The sequence below is a fragment of the Micropterus salmoides genome, unplaced genomic scaffold, assembly GCF_014851395.1.
Source record: "Micropterus salmoides isolate LMB-PRFRI ecotype aquatic unplaced genomic scaffold, ASM1485139v1 Ms_hic_scaffold_16, whole genome shotgun sequence".
In the NCBI taxonomy this organism is placed as follows: domain Eukaryota; kingdom Metazoa; phylum Chordata; class Actinopteri; order Centrarchiformes; family Centrarchidae; genus Micropterus; species Micropterus salmoides.
Window position 1 is genome coordinate 21,029,307 of NW_024040707.1, and position 16,362 is coordinate 21,045,668.

Here is a 16,362-nt window from a genome sequence, read left to right on the forward strand (position 1 = left end):
TTTTTGAATGTGTTATCCACTGCATCTGACATCAACGTTGCCATTTACTCTCATTTATATGCTTTTTTGATAACATTATGCATTTTATAGCTTTGATGGTGCCCCAAGGCGCCACTCAAATTCCTCCTGCAGTAAAAGACACTAAAACTGCTGATGCTGAAAATGACACCATGCCACACATAATTCAAAGAAATCCAAGAGAAAATCCTCAGTGAATTGTTTTTATTAACTCCTTCATTTAAAAAACACAAATGCACCAAACAATATCATACATGCACAGCTTCAGCATATCTAGATCAGCTGATGACTTTTCAATGTGAAAACATTACCGCCACGATCTCACGGAGATCACCCGGACATCAAATTACTGAGGAGTCACAACAGAAAGGCCAAGCGTTGTCACCCAGAGCTCTTGCTGCATTTCTTCACCCAGCTTTATGGAATTACAAATTTTGGGCAACTCATTTATTCATGTTCTGATCAATTCTGCCTTTTCTTATCTTGAAAGTAGCAAGAAAATTGTAAAGTTGTGTTGGTATAAAAAGACTTACTTGTAGATAGTACTACTTGTATCATCTGCTGTGCACACTTACCTTGTAACAGGTAGTGTTTGTGTCATTGCACCAAAAGGCAATGTGTAGTAGCAGCTGCTAAGAAATGTTACTCTCTGCTCCTGTATTTTTTAGATTCTGGGTATGACTGAGAATTACAATTGGAAGTAGGACACCACAGTTTGGGCTCCCAGTTGGGGGCGTTGCTTCAAATCACAACAAAATACCTACAATACTGTATGTACAGCATACAGTATGAAGACAAGAGAATTCTCATTCACTGGCTTTTGAACTAGCCAACACTGGCTCTTAATTGTTATTTTAAAGCAACACTTGACCTTTGTGCAGAAGTTTAGCAACAAAACAAATTAAATTGAACAATCAGGAACCATATCAAACATTGAAAAGAAAAGAGAAAATCGATGTCAAAATCAAAATCTCCACAGTACTGATACGTTACAAAACAAAGAGGTTGGCAATGCTTTTATGTACCCAAGACACAAGCTCATAAGCTGTGTAATGTCGTCTTTTTTCAGTTCATATCGCTCATAACGTTCATATCAATAAATCAGCCAGAAAGATGCATGTCCTGTGTAAACATCTGTTAGCTTACCAATAACATTCTGTGATGAAAGAATGCATACAGATTAACCACACGTAAAGCCACAAAAACAACATAACAAGATTCAAAGACTGCTTTCAGAAAGTTATCAACACTCGTCGTGGGAAGAGAACCTTTTATTTTCTACATTTAATACAAACTATGTCCTGCAAGTTGCACCTGACCTGGCCTTGGATTCTGGAGCTTTTTTCCCCATTTGTTCCTTTACATTGGCAATCCATTGCTATTTGATAGAAAAATAAGACATTTCAACTCGTCCCTGTATTAAACTTGGTTTTTCTACCTCCCATATCGACCTTGTGTTACTCTATTTGAATGTCCACAATGCTTCAGTTGCCCAAAGCCCTGAACCATGGTTAAGTACAAGTAATGAGTTTAAACTTTTGTTCTTTTTTTTATTTAACAAATAGTGGAATTGCCTTCAGTTGTCCATTACACTGTAGGGTATGGTAATAACCAAGCACACACACACTCACAGACACACACATGCACGCACACGCACACACCCTTGAATCTTCCTGGTGTCATCTTGATGGGACTGTCCTGATTTAGTCCTCTCTAAATTCTGATATATTAATCTTATGTGGGTGTCATTAGTACCATTACTCCTATGCCCTTTCCCATTGAAGCCCCCCAGGCCTGCTCTAATTTACTAAGATATTTGAATGTCTGCTAAACCATGGCACATATCAGGCTTTCCATTCGTCAAGTCAGACTGTTAAATAGACCCCTGTGTCGTGCTGACAGATTTGTGATCTATCTGCTCCTGCCACTTTAGTGCTATTGAAAGGTATGGTGAAGCAGGTCTGAATACCTGAGCAGTGGGGTTTCGCTGAAACATATAAATAAACAATGACAACACATACCACATTAAAAAGCCAATACAACTGACAAGAAAGGACAGATTCACAAAGTATTAGAACACAGCTGACCATACATTTTGCCAAATAATGTCTAAGCTGGTGGCTAGATTTCAATTATCAGACTGGCACAATTGGCAGCACTTTAAACCCCTCGTCTCCACTGCAATGGCTGATGATGCATGTTGATTGGCACGACTCCTATGTGTTTCCCAGATGGACGTGGACTACTGCTGCAACTAATGATTATTTCCAATTAAACGATGCGTCTATAAAATGTCAAAAAATGGAGAAAAATGCACATCACAATATCCCATAGCCCAAGGTGCAGTTTACCAATGTCTTGTCTTGTCCGACCAACTGTTCAAAACCCACAGCTATTACACCATGGCCACTGAGAATTTGGAATTCTGATTGGCTGGCAGGTGTCCTTTTATGTCTGGTAACAACCAGAGACCTTCTGACACAGGCGTTTATTTACTATTATAAATGAATGCACCACTATTTAAGTCATTTGACAAAATTATCTTAAGTCAAGGTAAATATAACATTTTGAAATGATCTTTCAGCCAAATCCCACAGTTTTCACGAGCAAATGGAGTTTGCTCAGGACTTGGTTTCACAACTGAAGTGACATGACTGACATAAGGAACCTGAAACTATAGGTGAAGACTGACTTTTCACGCTCAAAAAGTATTAAACTAATCCTTTTCTCTATTCTTGTATTTTGACTGTGTTACTGCATGATTTGAGTGCAGGGAAATATGCCTATTCGATTTCTTGCTGAGCGTAAGATGAGAAAATCAATACAACTCCGATGTCTGTGCATTTATAGTGTACTCATTTGTAAACACATAGATGTGTAAAAATGACAGAGAGAGAAGTTCAATCCCTGCTTACTTTGGTTTTAGGAACCCCCCTAGAAGCTGTTTCAGTTCTGATTTAGTATACTTGCCCCTTACAGATTCAACAAAGAAGATAAAACGTGTTAAATAGTGAGCTTGATGGTAGGCGTACTTGTGAACATATTTATGGCAAAATAGCCTAGTGGATTATGCTGCACATTTGAATTTGTTTTTTTGGCATGGCATGGCTGTTGTTACAGTGCTGTACTGTTACTGTTGTAATCTAACTGCCATCTGCTACAAAGAAGCATGCTGCAAACTTTTAAGGGCCACCTCTCAAGCCTACCAGTGGTGAGTTTTACATACTCAAAGGGAAATTTTAATGTGTGTGTGTGTTCAATACAGGGATAGGTCCATGATGTTTTAAGCCTAGCTTAGCACAAAGACTGGAAGCAGGAAAAAGAGTTAGCTTCTGTCAAAAGAAAAAAAAGTCACAGTAATTCTAGAAACTATTAACTTCAGTGTATTATTAGGGGTCCAAGCCCAGCGGGCTGGGGGCCACGCATGCAAGGCAGTATGGATCCCAGTACCAGCGGTGAAGCCCGTAACTCCCACATAGTATGTCCCACATCTGTAAAAACCTTATATTCACATGTTCCCTGAGTTGAGCTGCATCTCGTGATGTAGACCACTCCCATTTCCACCTATAATATTTTACACAGAATCTATGGACCCTTATGATGAAAAGTTATTAAATTAATTTTGGAAAATCCCCAAAATACACAAGTTGTAAAGGAACAACTTCCTGTAAGTTACGTTTAAAACAGTAAGTGATGTTATATCACCACATATGTCAGCTTCATTAACACGAAACGGGCCAGTACCTTCCCATGCTCAACTGAGGCTCTAGGCAAAATCAAAAGTTGGGCCAACAGTGTCCTTGGCCAAACTGAAGCACCAAAGTTCCAGTCTCTGTGCTGATCTCCGCCGGCAACTTGCGTAATACGTGTCGGGCTGTAGGTCCGACTTGCATTGCTTCTGCAAGCCACAAACAGCTGTTTCCCACTGCTGATTTTGACAGGCAATAGTTCAGTAACTCAAAACATATTAAGTTCTTATAAATTGTTATGTGAGTGCTCTGATTAATAAATGTATTTTTGGATTCTTTGAGGAAGTCATATCTGTACCGCTGTCAGATGTATCGTAGCAACACTGTCACTTACATTCTCTGTTTGGGTAATGGAACATAACATAACAGACTGGCCGAGGGATAACAGAGCAGGAGGGTTTCCTTTTTATCAATTAATAGTCTAACCTATCATATTTCTCTCCCATAGACTTGCACTGAATTTATTCTCAAACATACTGAAAGGCGCGTCCTGTCTCAGTTCAATACGGAACACATCTTTTAGTGCCCAACTATGGGATGATTGGCAACCCTAAGACAGACTAGCTGTTTCCCCTGCTTACAGACTTTATGCTAATTGGCTCTAGCTTGGCAATTATCCTGACATGAGAGTGGTGTCAATCTTCTCTTCTAACTTGGCAAGAAAGCGAATAAGTGCTTTCTCAAGATGTGGAACTATTCCTTTCAACATGATTTTACAGTTAGTGGGGATTTTGACTCTCCCTCAGCGGGATAATCAGACTGCATATCCATTTTGTTTCACTTCATTCTATGGAAGGTCTGGAACCAGGCTACAACTCGTAGCATTGCCTTGTGAAACGTTCCCCTTCGTAGCATCAGTCTGTTTGGTGCTTAGCTGCATGTTGCCTATCAATACAAGCAGCAGGAATTCTAAGATACAGAAGGAATGGTGCATTTCATGTTGTTACTGTAATAGCAGAAAATGGTGTTTTTTGGTTTATTTTGATGACATTTAGCAGCTTGTTGGCATGTGGCCATGGTATAAAGCGAGATAATACCCTTCAGATTGGATTCCTTGGAGACAAATAAATTGCAATCGAACACACACCTTATTGGGTATGTTTGGAATTTTTCCCAGAAAATGACTTAAATGATTGTTGTTGATTATTTTCTGTCGATTGACTGATTGTTTCAACATTAGTGTGGAAGGAAATACACTGGCAGTTGTATACCTCTCTCACTACTGCTGTCTACAGGCAGATGCAATCTTTGTGAAAGCAGAGTTAAGTCCAATCCATCAATTAGCGAGCTATAACAATAACTGGTCTGAGGCATTAAAACCTGTAGGAGCCCTCATGGTACATTCAGCTCTCCACAATCAAATGATAAAAGGTAAATGGCTAACACTGGCAATGTTTTACGAGTTTCATCTGGAACACAACCAACTTTTTTATGGAGCACGTAAAGATGAAGGTGGTTGCAGTATGTTCTGAAACACTAAGTATCACTGACTAGTGTCTATAAGTGACGGTGTTACAAGAATCTCCAAAGGCACGGCCATGGGTGAATGAATGTTCTGACTCACCAATTCAGATGTGGAGAGGAAAACTGAAAATATTCAAAAATACAACTTCTCATCACGACCCTCCGCAAAGTTCACTGAGACCTTCAAGAAACTGTGAGGAATTAAATGTTGAGGAAAGCATGTAGCTATATTAGCAATAACAACAAGAAGGCTGAAACTACTTTGGCACATGAATGGAAGTAAGGCATCTGTATCATTTGAAAAAAGAGTTGAAATGGAGCATTGTTCCCAACCGGCAAAAATGTCAAAACAGACCTACCCAAAAAAAAAAGCATTTACTGTTAATTAAGTGTCTGACAGCACTCTCCACTCTAGTGCTGCCTCATACCCGCAAACTAACACTGCAAAATAGTGTATGGTTACCTCCAAAAACAAGAGAGGAAAAAAAAAGAACTCAGCAACTTTCACGAATTAAAGAAAAAAATACCAATAAGAAGGTTGAAAAACAGAGCAGAGTTTGTCATTGTGTCATGACGTTGACCTGAATGTTGATATTGCGATGGCAAGGAGCAGAGAGAGGGGGGAGGTGTCCACACTCCAGGCTCTCGAGCCACGGGCACTCATACCTGGAACACACAGACAAAAAAAATAAACACAATACAATGATGTTAAACCTGCTAGAAGAAGCAGACAGTTGGCAGCAGCACCAACACTTCAGGACATCTATCTGAAATACTAATTTCTTATCTTAAGGTTTAGCGCTTTGCTAAGTTATCAGTAAAAACAGACTTGCCAAAAACATTCTGAACTGAAAATTAGATACTTAAATTTTTTAAAACATAAAACACATTAACTGATGACACAGAGGAACCTAAAATCTGTTAAAAATGTATTTATGTCCAGGCTTATAACTACGATTGTAATCGACTGTAGTTCCTCACTGATCACCGACTATTGCACTGTAATGATATACTTATAATAGACTTATATACATATAATGCCCTTTCCTGGATAAAATATATATTTTGATGCAAAAGAAACCTCCTGAACCACTTCTGGTGGTTCAGAGCTACTAGTTTATATAAACACAGCACTCTGTTTTGACTGCTAATGTGTTTTTGCCCACATCTTTTTCTCTGCAGTATTCAAAGAGTCTCTGAGAAAAAAGTATCCTTTTTCAAATTAAATTTATAAGAAAAGCCAGTGTGGAATTCTATCTCTCTCAACTGCTTTTTTCCCGTGATTCAAAACAGAATATCAACAATGCAAATTAGCATTTAGAGCAGAAGAAGAGCCCCCCTGGAGTCCCACAGGACAGTAATAGCATCTAGTAAAATAGGAAGTCAACCTCTGCGACAGAGATGGATTGTGCTGCATATTTTAGCAAAATATAAGCCAGGAAAAAACCAATTGGGGTGGCTGGGGATACGAGTAATGGTGAGTCAAAGGAGGACAAAATGTCCCTGTCAGGTTTAAAAAGTGCTAAGTGACTTCATTTACAAGAGAGGGTAAATCATAAAAAATTGAAGTTCTGAGAGATTGAGGTCCAGGTGGATGTATATGTCAAATGTTGCCATTCTGTTGTGTTTTTCTACAACATGGTGGCATCAGCATATTTCAGTGCAGTCTTTTTATTTCACCTCAGAGTTAATCAAAATATGCAGTCATTGTGTTTTTGTTTTCACACAAGAGAAAGCCAAACTCAAATGACTCCTTTAATCTACTTTTTAAACTCAGGAACCACTTCAACTTGGTAAACCCTCAGCAACGAGCTTACTTAGTTGGTGGATTCGTATGGGATCCGAGGCCGGGCCCAACCCTCCTTCACTCAGAGTCTGAACCTGGATGATGTAGTCGTCATCGTCGTCCTCTGGGAGGGTCAGCTCTGCTGTTGAATTGGCTGTTGTGAGTGTTTTTACCTCTTTGTGTCTCTGTCTCCTGTATGACAGCTGTATGGGCGAGAGAAAAACGCTGGGTAACGCATTGTAAATATTTATTCTTACAGCCTGACAGCTCAGAGTGAGCAACCACACAGGTAAACCATGTCCACATGAAAACCCGAGAACCTCAGATTTTTTAAATCAGTTATAAATATTTTGCACTCACTGCACAAACTACCATATTGCACATATTATTTATCATTATTCTCTTAATTCTTTTATAACATCTTAATTTAACATTTTAATATATATATGTTTGATGTTTATTGTAATGCACCAAATCACCAAACCAAATTCCTTGTATGTGTAAACCTCCTTAGCAAGTTAACAATGATTCTGATTCTGTAAGGTCCACACTTAAACTCAGTCTGAATAACCACTTTATTGTGAAGCATTTTGAGAACGTAAAACTCACTTGGTAGCCTGTAACTTCTGACTCTGATTCCATCGCCACCACAGGTTCCCAGTAAAGAGACAGCTGAGAGCCAATTAGGGTCCATTCAACATTCAGCGGTGGTTGGGCTGGCGCTGCATGATATGAAAACAATTAATTTCTACAAGTCAGCACAGAAACATCTTACTGTCACATTATTATATAAGAGTGATCATAATTAAAGTTGACATTGTTTCGACCAATTGGACTGCTGTGATATGAAGATGCAAACATGCCACAACATATTACCTTTGTTGTGGCAGCTAAGAATAGACTACCGTTCATGCTTTCCACCTCTGAATTATGATCAGAGTGACCCTGGGTGCTGCAACTTACGTGGCTTTTTTGTGGTGACATTGATTGCAGGGAGGAAGGGGCCGGTGCCTGCTGTGTTGAAGGCGCTGACTGTTAAGAAATACTGTGTGTTTCCTGCCAAGCCGCCCACTGTGACTGAGGTTTGGTTCCAAGGCACCCTAACCTTCCCCATGGTCTCTGGTTTAGTGTCATCTTCCCAGTACACTACCTGTTTGAGACAGAGAGCAGGTCGTCTGGGATTTAACCACGATATGTGGCTTTGGATTGGAGCGAGATGCGTAGCATGCATTTTCTACAACATACAGCACAAACATGTATTTCTAGTTGTTTTTGATGTCTTGAAAGAAATGTGGTGATTGCCTCTGTGTGCATCCTCTTAAGAGAGATTAGTTTTCTTTTACCTTTCCAAATTATGTGCTTTTACAACTCCTAAGACTGGATAATATTAAAAGAGTGACACAATGGGGAATACATTAATTATACTTGTTCTTAAATCTACTGATTTAATAAATGATCATTAAAATGTCAGAAAACAGTAATTATTTATCCTATTATAATATCCGAATACCCAAGGTTCTTTTGTCCAACCAGCATCCGAAAACACAAAGGCATTTAATTTACAATCACATAAAACAGAAAAGCAGCATATCCTCACATTTTGGAAGCCAGGAACAGTTTTGCATTTCTGCTTGATGACTGAAACGATTCATCAATCTTCAAAATTATTAAGATTGTTTTGTCGCTCAACTAATTGATTTATTGTCTAATCATTTCAGTACCATAATACATCAATCTCTGTTGCATAACGTGCGGGATGTGATATTTATTTTTCCACTGATGAAAATTGAGCTAATTATGATAAGCATTCAAATGAAAATATTACAGATCAAATACTAACTAAAGTTAGCCGTCCCAGAATAAGTGACCATCTTGTTATCACTCCTTCTAACCATCAAACTGAAAATAAATGATCCCAAAATGACATACATCCACCACCCATCTACTTTTCTGTCATCATTTTTCAATGTTAGCTGATGCTGACATCTCTGGGGTAGCTCAGATATGAAATGGCTCCAAAGCTTACTTTGCCTGACGGAAATATTGAAACTCTGATTTCATTGCGCAAAAGAACAACAACATCTTACATTAAAGCCCTTTGATCACCCTGATTATTCAGTCAGAAGGATGCAGGTGAGGCACTCAGACTGTCCCAGTTTTTGAAAGTAAAAGAGAATACAATCAACTGTTTTGGGTTTAAACTAGTAGTTTAATATTCCTATATTAATTTGTAAACAATGAAAAGAGTAAAGATCAATTCCCATTGTGCTGCAGTATTCATCAGTAGACAGTTCCCTGAATCATCATGGTGTGTGTGTATGATGGCATTTAATCGTAATCTGACATGAGGTCTGGTATATTATTGCAGCACAGACTATCATGAAGCTGCGTATTATGATATTCCATAACTGACAGCAACATGAAAAGGCATGTGGACAGGCAATTTTCTTTTGTTCTCTTGAAAACGCTCTGACACGTTTTCCTGTCGTGCTGGTACAAAGAACTGTATAATTTTGGCTACAACAGTCGCTGAAACAGCCATTTCCATGGCGACGCAGAGTTGGGAAAAGATGGCATTGAGGTACAACAAGGGTGATGACAAGCATTTGAATTGTGCTGTGTGTGATTTCTATTTCCATTTAAAAGGGTAAAAGGTACCTCATAGCCCAGAACCCTTTCAGGGGTGAAGGAGAGAGCCTGCCAATTCACCTCAATCTCAGAGGCTGAGACACTTCTGGCCCAAACTCCTGCTGGCATCCCACTTGGCTCTGAAATCAGACGACAGGAGACTGAGCATAGCTGCTTCCATCCAGAGAAGAAGAGTGAAAAGCAGAACAAATCTCTTTAATTTTTTACATTTACGGCATTCTTGTTCAGCTCTACTTGGATGAATCATCACATAAACGTGTTGCTGGTAAACAGACGACCACTACACTACAGACTGACCCACAGCGTAGATTTAAATGCCAATCTGTTTTCACTTTGGCACAGCCATTTATAAGAGTGGTGATATTTGGAGGCGATCTACATTTGCCAACATATTGGTGTAGCTATTTTTTTCTCCCCAGTTTTCTACCCTTTTTGACTTGTAAAAAAGATTTCTGCAGATCTATTTTCCTGCCCATCTCTTTATTTCATGGTGGAAAATAAATGTCGAATACCACTTTCATGATCTTTGTCCTTTTCAAACGGAAAAAGCTTTGCAAAAATCCCACTCACGTTCACTCCCTTACCTGTCTCTGCAGAGTAGATGGTGACCACGGGGCTGAAGGGACCCTGTCCTTTGCTGTTGTAAGTGCCAACCTTGACATGAAATGGAGAGAAGGGCGCGATGCTGTCGTTGCGGTACACATAGCGCGATGCGCCGGGGGCAGAGGTGGCCACGTGAGTCCAGCTAACTTCTCCGAAGGCGCGGAAAGCAATGATGTAACCAAAGCTTTCACCATTCTGTAGTTCTTCGGGGACAGGCTGAGAGTGAAACACAAAACTATAGTGATATTAAAACATATACAAACCACTCACGTTCACCCCATCGCTGGGCTGACACATTCACCACCCACTCTCATGGTGCCAAAAGAAGTTCGTGACCTACAAATTGCTTTTGTCAACCACCTGAACAAATGAAATGAGCAGTAAAATGCCATTTTAAAAAATCTAAGCTCATTACAGATCGTCCAGGCAGCTTTTAAAATGAAAAGTTATTTCTGAATTTAATGAAATGAGAAAACTCAAATAACGAGATTTAATATAATGAGCTTTGGCCAACTAATGACCTTTTCAGTCTCTACATTATTTTTACTATTTGAGCATTGCATATATGGCTGAACAACAGCTATTCACCACAGATCCAAGGCTTGTAAATGACAATAATAGTCAGATTCAGTGTTCTGCTTGTGTATGCATTGCTGCTGCCTTACATGCACAATGACTGGAGCGCCATACTTCAACTGACCCAAAATTGATGACGCCCACAAGCCAAACAGAGATGGGGCTTTGATTTAGCAAGAAATATTAAGCACCTCACTCAAGAATAAAAAAGATTAACTGCCGGTACAGACTAGACAGACTAGAACATAAGACTGATGACTTACCTCCCATGTGATGACCAGTTCAGATCGGCTTCCACCTCCTCCACCCACGTCACCTGGTGCTGCATCAGGAACTATACAACACAGACCTTGTTCACACCTCCATATAAGAAATACTTAGTTGCACAAAAAGTCTATCTGGTCAGGATTAATGATTTGAGGGTAAAAAAGTGAATCGCATCAACTGTACCTGCGTCCTCTGTCCTGGTCTTGACTGACACAGGGCTGGGTTCTCCAACCCCTACACTGTTTTTGGCCAAAACCCGAAACTCATACTCCACCCAGGCATTGAGGTCCACTACAGTAGCTGTGAGTGTGTTCCCATCGATTATCTCGGGGACTGGAAAAAAACAGAGGGAATAGCTCAATATGTGTAATGAAACTAAAACAAGAGAAACAAATCTATGCACAACTGCTAAATAATTCAATGAAAATGACATGCAAGTATCTCTTAAGAGGCCTATAAAGAAGATTATCCGTCAGAGTTATCCAAGGAAGGTTAAAATCAAGAGCAACTGGACTTGGTCAGAACTGAAGAAGCCTCTTCAAGTATCTTCAATCATAAGCAGTATATGTATCAAGTATATCTTAAGCAGCGTGGACTGATCCATAATGTAAATGTCAATATGATGAATCAAAAGTGGTTTTGAGTCTGTACCATCAAACGTCCGCCACAGAGCTAGAAAATAGACCTTGCTTTCCTTACCTTGTGTTGTGAAGTAAAAATAAACCAGAGCCACTGAAACACTGGGGTTACCAAAGAAATTTTCAAATCCTATAAACACTGGCTTTAACCCCACATTGACATATTTTTGGCTACATGGGGATAGCAGAAAAAATATGTAAACACAACACTAACTGATATTGATATTATCTATCACCTTTTAAGTTTACATGGGGAACTTGTTAGAAATCAGTCGCCAATTTATAACATCCAGCAGATATGGAAGAATATTAGAAATCATTTGGAGTTGTAGTGCTGTTCATCTGATACGTCTGATAATATTTTCTTTCATTTTAGTTTTGTTTTTGGTCTCCACCAGCTACTAATGGAAATATCTATCTTTAGCTTCTACGTTCGCTATGGGGAACTTATGGGGAAAACGGTCTAAAAGGCACATATCCAGCATATAAAGACAGCATATCCACTGCATGCTATCAGCCTTTAGTCCTATTTCGCTGAAATAGCCAAAATTGACGCTAACTAGAAGTGAGTGTGAACTAAAACAGTAAAGTTGCGTGCTGGACAAACCAAAAAACAATGAGCTGTAAGAAATGTGAAGACCTGTTGGGAAGTGCAAAGTTGGGTGATAATTATCTTTGGGGTTCATCAATATAAGCATCACCTTAAACATTACACATAGTCATTTGATCCCTCGTTAAAATAAAATTACTGATCAAAGCAGCTGACCCAATTTTTACCTTGTTATTTTCCTCTTACTTTCTTCATTAGTAGGAATTGTAGCTAACTACTGTGTGTTACATTGTGGCAATACATATTGGTGGGTGTGTGCTATACTCGTTTATGCATTATTTGATGTTGTGTATATGGATTTTATAGGTTTATATGTCATTTTATGCAATTTTAGGTGCCTATTTAATGTATAGGACAACAGATCAAAATGAACTTGTGGCTGTTGATCAATCCCATAACATTCATTCCACAGCCACTTGCAATACGTGCATTCAGCCTCCACAGGAACAAGAGCTACATGTTATCCAAAAAGACGTCACTTGACTTAAGCAGATGAAAAGGATTTTGGTTTTGTCTGAGGCAGGTGCAAAGGTCAATAAAGTGGTTTAACAGAGATCATGTAAAAGCAGCAACAATGACCCCTAGTTCCCTAAAGTAAGACCCTGAATCTCAACCATCTCCAGAGCCTTCCTTTTGTAGATGACCCTGCACTCTGACCTCCCAGCTGAAGAGAGAAGAGAAGTAAGAGAATTTCCCTGTGGGGATCCATGAATTATCTGAATAATATTCCATGTGGTATAAGATGAAAATTCCTCTTCAAGCACTGCCTACCTGTGTTAACCCTCTGCCAGCCCACAGTGAAGGGAGTCCTGGTCTGGATGAGGTAATTGGTGATGGGGCTGCCGTTGTCTCTGCCGGTGCTCCAGGCCAGCTGGGCCGTACTGTCTGTCACCTCCTCCACCGTCACAGAGTCTGGAGGGCTGGGGGGGCCTGGCTCAATCACAGGAACAGACGCTGTGAGGTACTTGCACATGCAGTGGCACAGACAAGACTACAAAATGTGGATGTAAATATGTGTGTTCGCACAAACTGCAAGAGAAACATGAGCAGCAAATATATTTGCAGAAAATACACATCCACCTAGCTATATTGCTATGAGAGATTACTATGCTTAGTTGAAAGCCTGTTATGTCTTGAAACCAACATTAGCAAAAGAAAAAACACTTTCAAAAAGCTTTGAGCTTGAGGAGAAGTTATGCCCTTCGCAAGGAATTAAAAGTTAATTCAAGACTTATCCTCCAATATTCACCTATCTTGTAATCCTTCCCTTACATAGTCCTCCTGGTACCTGATTGATGAAACAGCAGGCATACATAGATGCAGGAAGTCAAATTAAAAGGTAAAAGATGAAAAAGGGCCTCATAACCCTGAATAACCAGAGTTTTATCATTTATTTTCATTATCCTGCCAATTAAGCGGCGTGATGTTTTACTTTAGCCTCATCTACTCTTTCCTGTTCTAATAGACGTGTCGGCTCATCAGAAATAATAGACCACTAGAGAGCTGTGAGACAGGCCGCAGACTAATAACGCCCCTAGCTCTGCTCACAATCCTCACTGGCTCTGAAGTGATTTCTAATCTGAAGAAAAATATTCTAATTATTAAAGTGTAAAATTATTATTTCAATAAACAATCAATGCTTTGGAAACAACAACAACTGATTTTGTGGTTATGGATTATGCATGTATGTATAAATATTTAGCTGACTATGTTCAACATGCATGCTAAACGAACAAATAAACACAATTTTTTGTTTACAGAAGCCTTGAATGTGCTTCCCATATACATTTGCCCTTAAAGCCCTGGCTTTAGAGATATTGATCTTTGTAAAACTCATTAGCAGCTCTTGATGGAAAAAAACCTTTAATACACTGGCCTCATTAATACATATTAATGGAGCACACAATCAAGGATCAATTCCTTATCCTCTTAATTATATTTCATTGGCTGAGGCGAGAGGTGCTGTCAGTGTCTTGATGGTGTTAAAATAATCTTTTATTAATATGGACAGACTGTCTGGGCTTTTATTGTGAACTTGGCACAGGGCAAATTAATATCTGGCTATAATATGAATACTTACAGACACGGTAATTTTATATTCAATCTGAATTTAATAATACCAACATTTCTAATAAAAGCTGTCACAAATGTCAGAAGGGAGTCTTTGTAATAGTATGTTATAAAATTGATGGGATAATAACAATAAAACACATCGTTGTACAGTGTTGTATTGACTGTGTAGTACATACTATCTTCCTGGATGATGATGATGATGATGATGCAACTGTCAAACAAGCACAAGTGCTCACCAAGTGGTTTGAATGCTAATGACCATGATGATATCCGTATAACGTGACCTTCTCCATAACCACCACCACCACCACCACCACCCAGTGGAGTGTTTGTGAGGTATCATGGAGCGGTATCTAAAACATTTTCCATTGCCACTGTAAAAAACACAAACCCCGATGATCACTTAAGAGTCTTTGTGTCAGGAGCGATTATCATTGACCTTCAGTGCTGCGAGAGGAGTGGAGTGCGACAGGGTGGGAAATAGCACCAAGCAAAATTGATGATCTACTATCACTGGCTTACATGATTGCAATAATGTGTCTATTGCCAATAACACCAATAATCAGTGTCACTGTGAATATAATCATGAAGGTCCATATATGCTTGCTCCAACTTAAAGCACAATCTCACTGACACAGTTAAGTTTGTCCTGCATTATCTACATAGTTGTCTAAACATTAAAGTTTCAAGCGTATGTAAACGCAGCCACTGAGGGAAACTGGATACGGTGTTCTCTCCTACCTCTCACAGTATATAGCCATGCAGATAGTTTTGTTTTATTTTTCAAGGTTTTGAGCTATTCATCTATTAGATTTCTGCCTCCACTCTAAAATATTTTTTTTTGCAGTGATCCCTGCTTTGAAAAATGACATTCAAAAAAACAGCAAGATCTCTTTCCAGATCTCTTTCCAGATTCTGTGTCCCCATCGCTTTGGATAATACACACAACACAGGGCATTTTTTCTGGTAGAACGTACAAAGAAAATACATTTACTCAAGTAATATATTGAAGCACAATCCTGATATACTTGTTCTTTACTTGAGTATTTCCATTTTATCTGACTTTTTACTTTCCTTTACATTAAAGAGTAGGGACATAGCCAGGATTTTAGAAATACTGAGGTGTATCAACGTGAACGCTGTTGAACATTTTGTATCTTTTATTGATAAAACAGCACTGTGAACAAAGAGAAAAAGGAACTGACTGTGCAATGCAAAATCGAATTTACACTATTCAAAATGTGATGTTTAATTAACAATATAGCAAGAATGTGAAGTTTTATTTTAACATGCTGATTTAAATACAGGAACAGTAGAAACTAAACCCAGGAATGGTTTACACAGAGCCGCCAGTCCATAAAAGATAAAGATGTGATGTCTGGTTTTGTTTAATAGCAAATGAAATAGGAAATGTGAATATACATTTAAATAACAAATTCATTGATCATAGCTTGCAGTAAGGCAAAGTGTAAGTTGGAATGCCAAATCTAACATCCCTGTCTGTGTGCCTGCTGTCACCCTTCCTCTTTTCATCTCTCTCAAGGGGAAGAAGGCAAAGGCACATTCTTACTTTCTTTGAAGTAAGGTCATATGGTGATATTCTGACACTGACATGTATTGAGCTTTATTTTACTACATTAATTTGCTGTGCATATACATACACATATGCATCAATATAGACATACGTACATATGTTTGTGTATCAGCTGTTGTACAACATTTAAACCTGGGCTAATACAGAAATGACTTTCTCTTACTACACCTCTTGTCCCCTGCCTCTCTTCAGGTACTGCTCTTCTCTTCAGCTTGAAGACACAAATTTGCCCTAGCTGTTGGGTCCAGAACGCTACTGGGCCTGCCTGGAGATCAGCTGAATATCGAGCCGCACCAAAACGTACTAACGGCCAGCACCCAACCAACTCTGAAAAA

General features: G+C 39.1%; 1 protein-coding gene across 2 annotated transcripts in view; it reads right to left on the reverse strand.

Annotated features, from left to right (window-relative positions):
- Positions 1-207: 207 nt before the first annotated feature.
- The window catches only part of cntn3a.2 (contactin 3a, tandem duplicate 2), a 38,404-nt gene continuing 22,249 nt past the window's right edge, over positions 208-16,362 (reverse strand). For both annotated transcript variants that reach the window (XM_038723773.1, XM_038723772.1), the window contains exons 15-23: positions 13,132-13,290; positions 11,296-11,445; positions 11,109-11,179; positions 10,251-10,485; positions 9,676-9,785; positions 7,981-8,167; positions 7,627-7,739; positions 7,049-7,220; positions 208-5,897 (exon numbers count right to left, since the gene is read on the reverse strand). In XM_038723773.1, the coding sequence (XP_038579701.1) occupies positions 5,800-5,897; positions 7,049-7,220; positions 7,627-7,739; positions 7,981-8,167; positions 9,676-9,785; positions 10,251-10,485; positions 11,109-11,179; positions 11,296-11,445; positions 13,132-13,290 (1,295 nt within the window). In that variant the 3' untranslated portion in view covers positions 208-5,799. The remainder of the gene's footprint in view (positions 5,898-7,048; positions 7,221-7,626; positions 7,740-7,980; positions 8,168-9,675; positions 9,786-10,250; positions 10,486-11,108; positions 11,180-11,295; positions 11,446-13,131; positions 13,291-16,362) is intronic.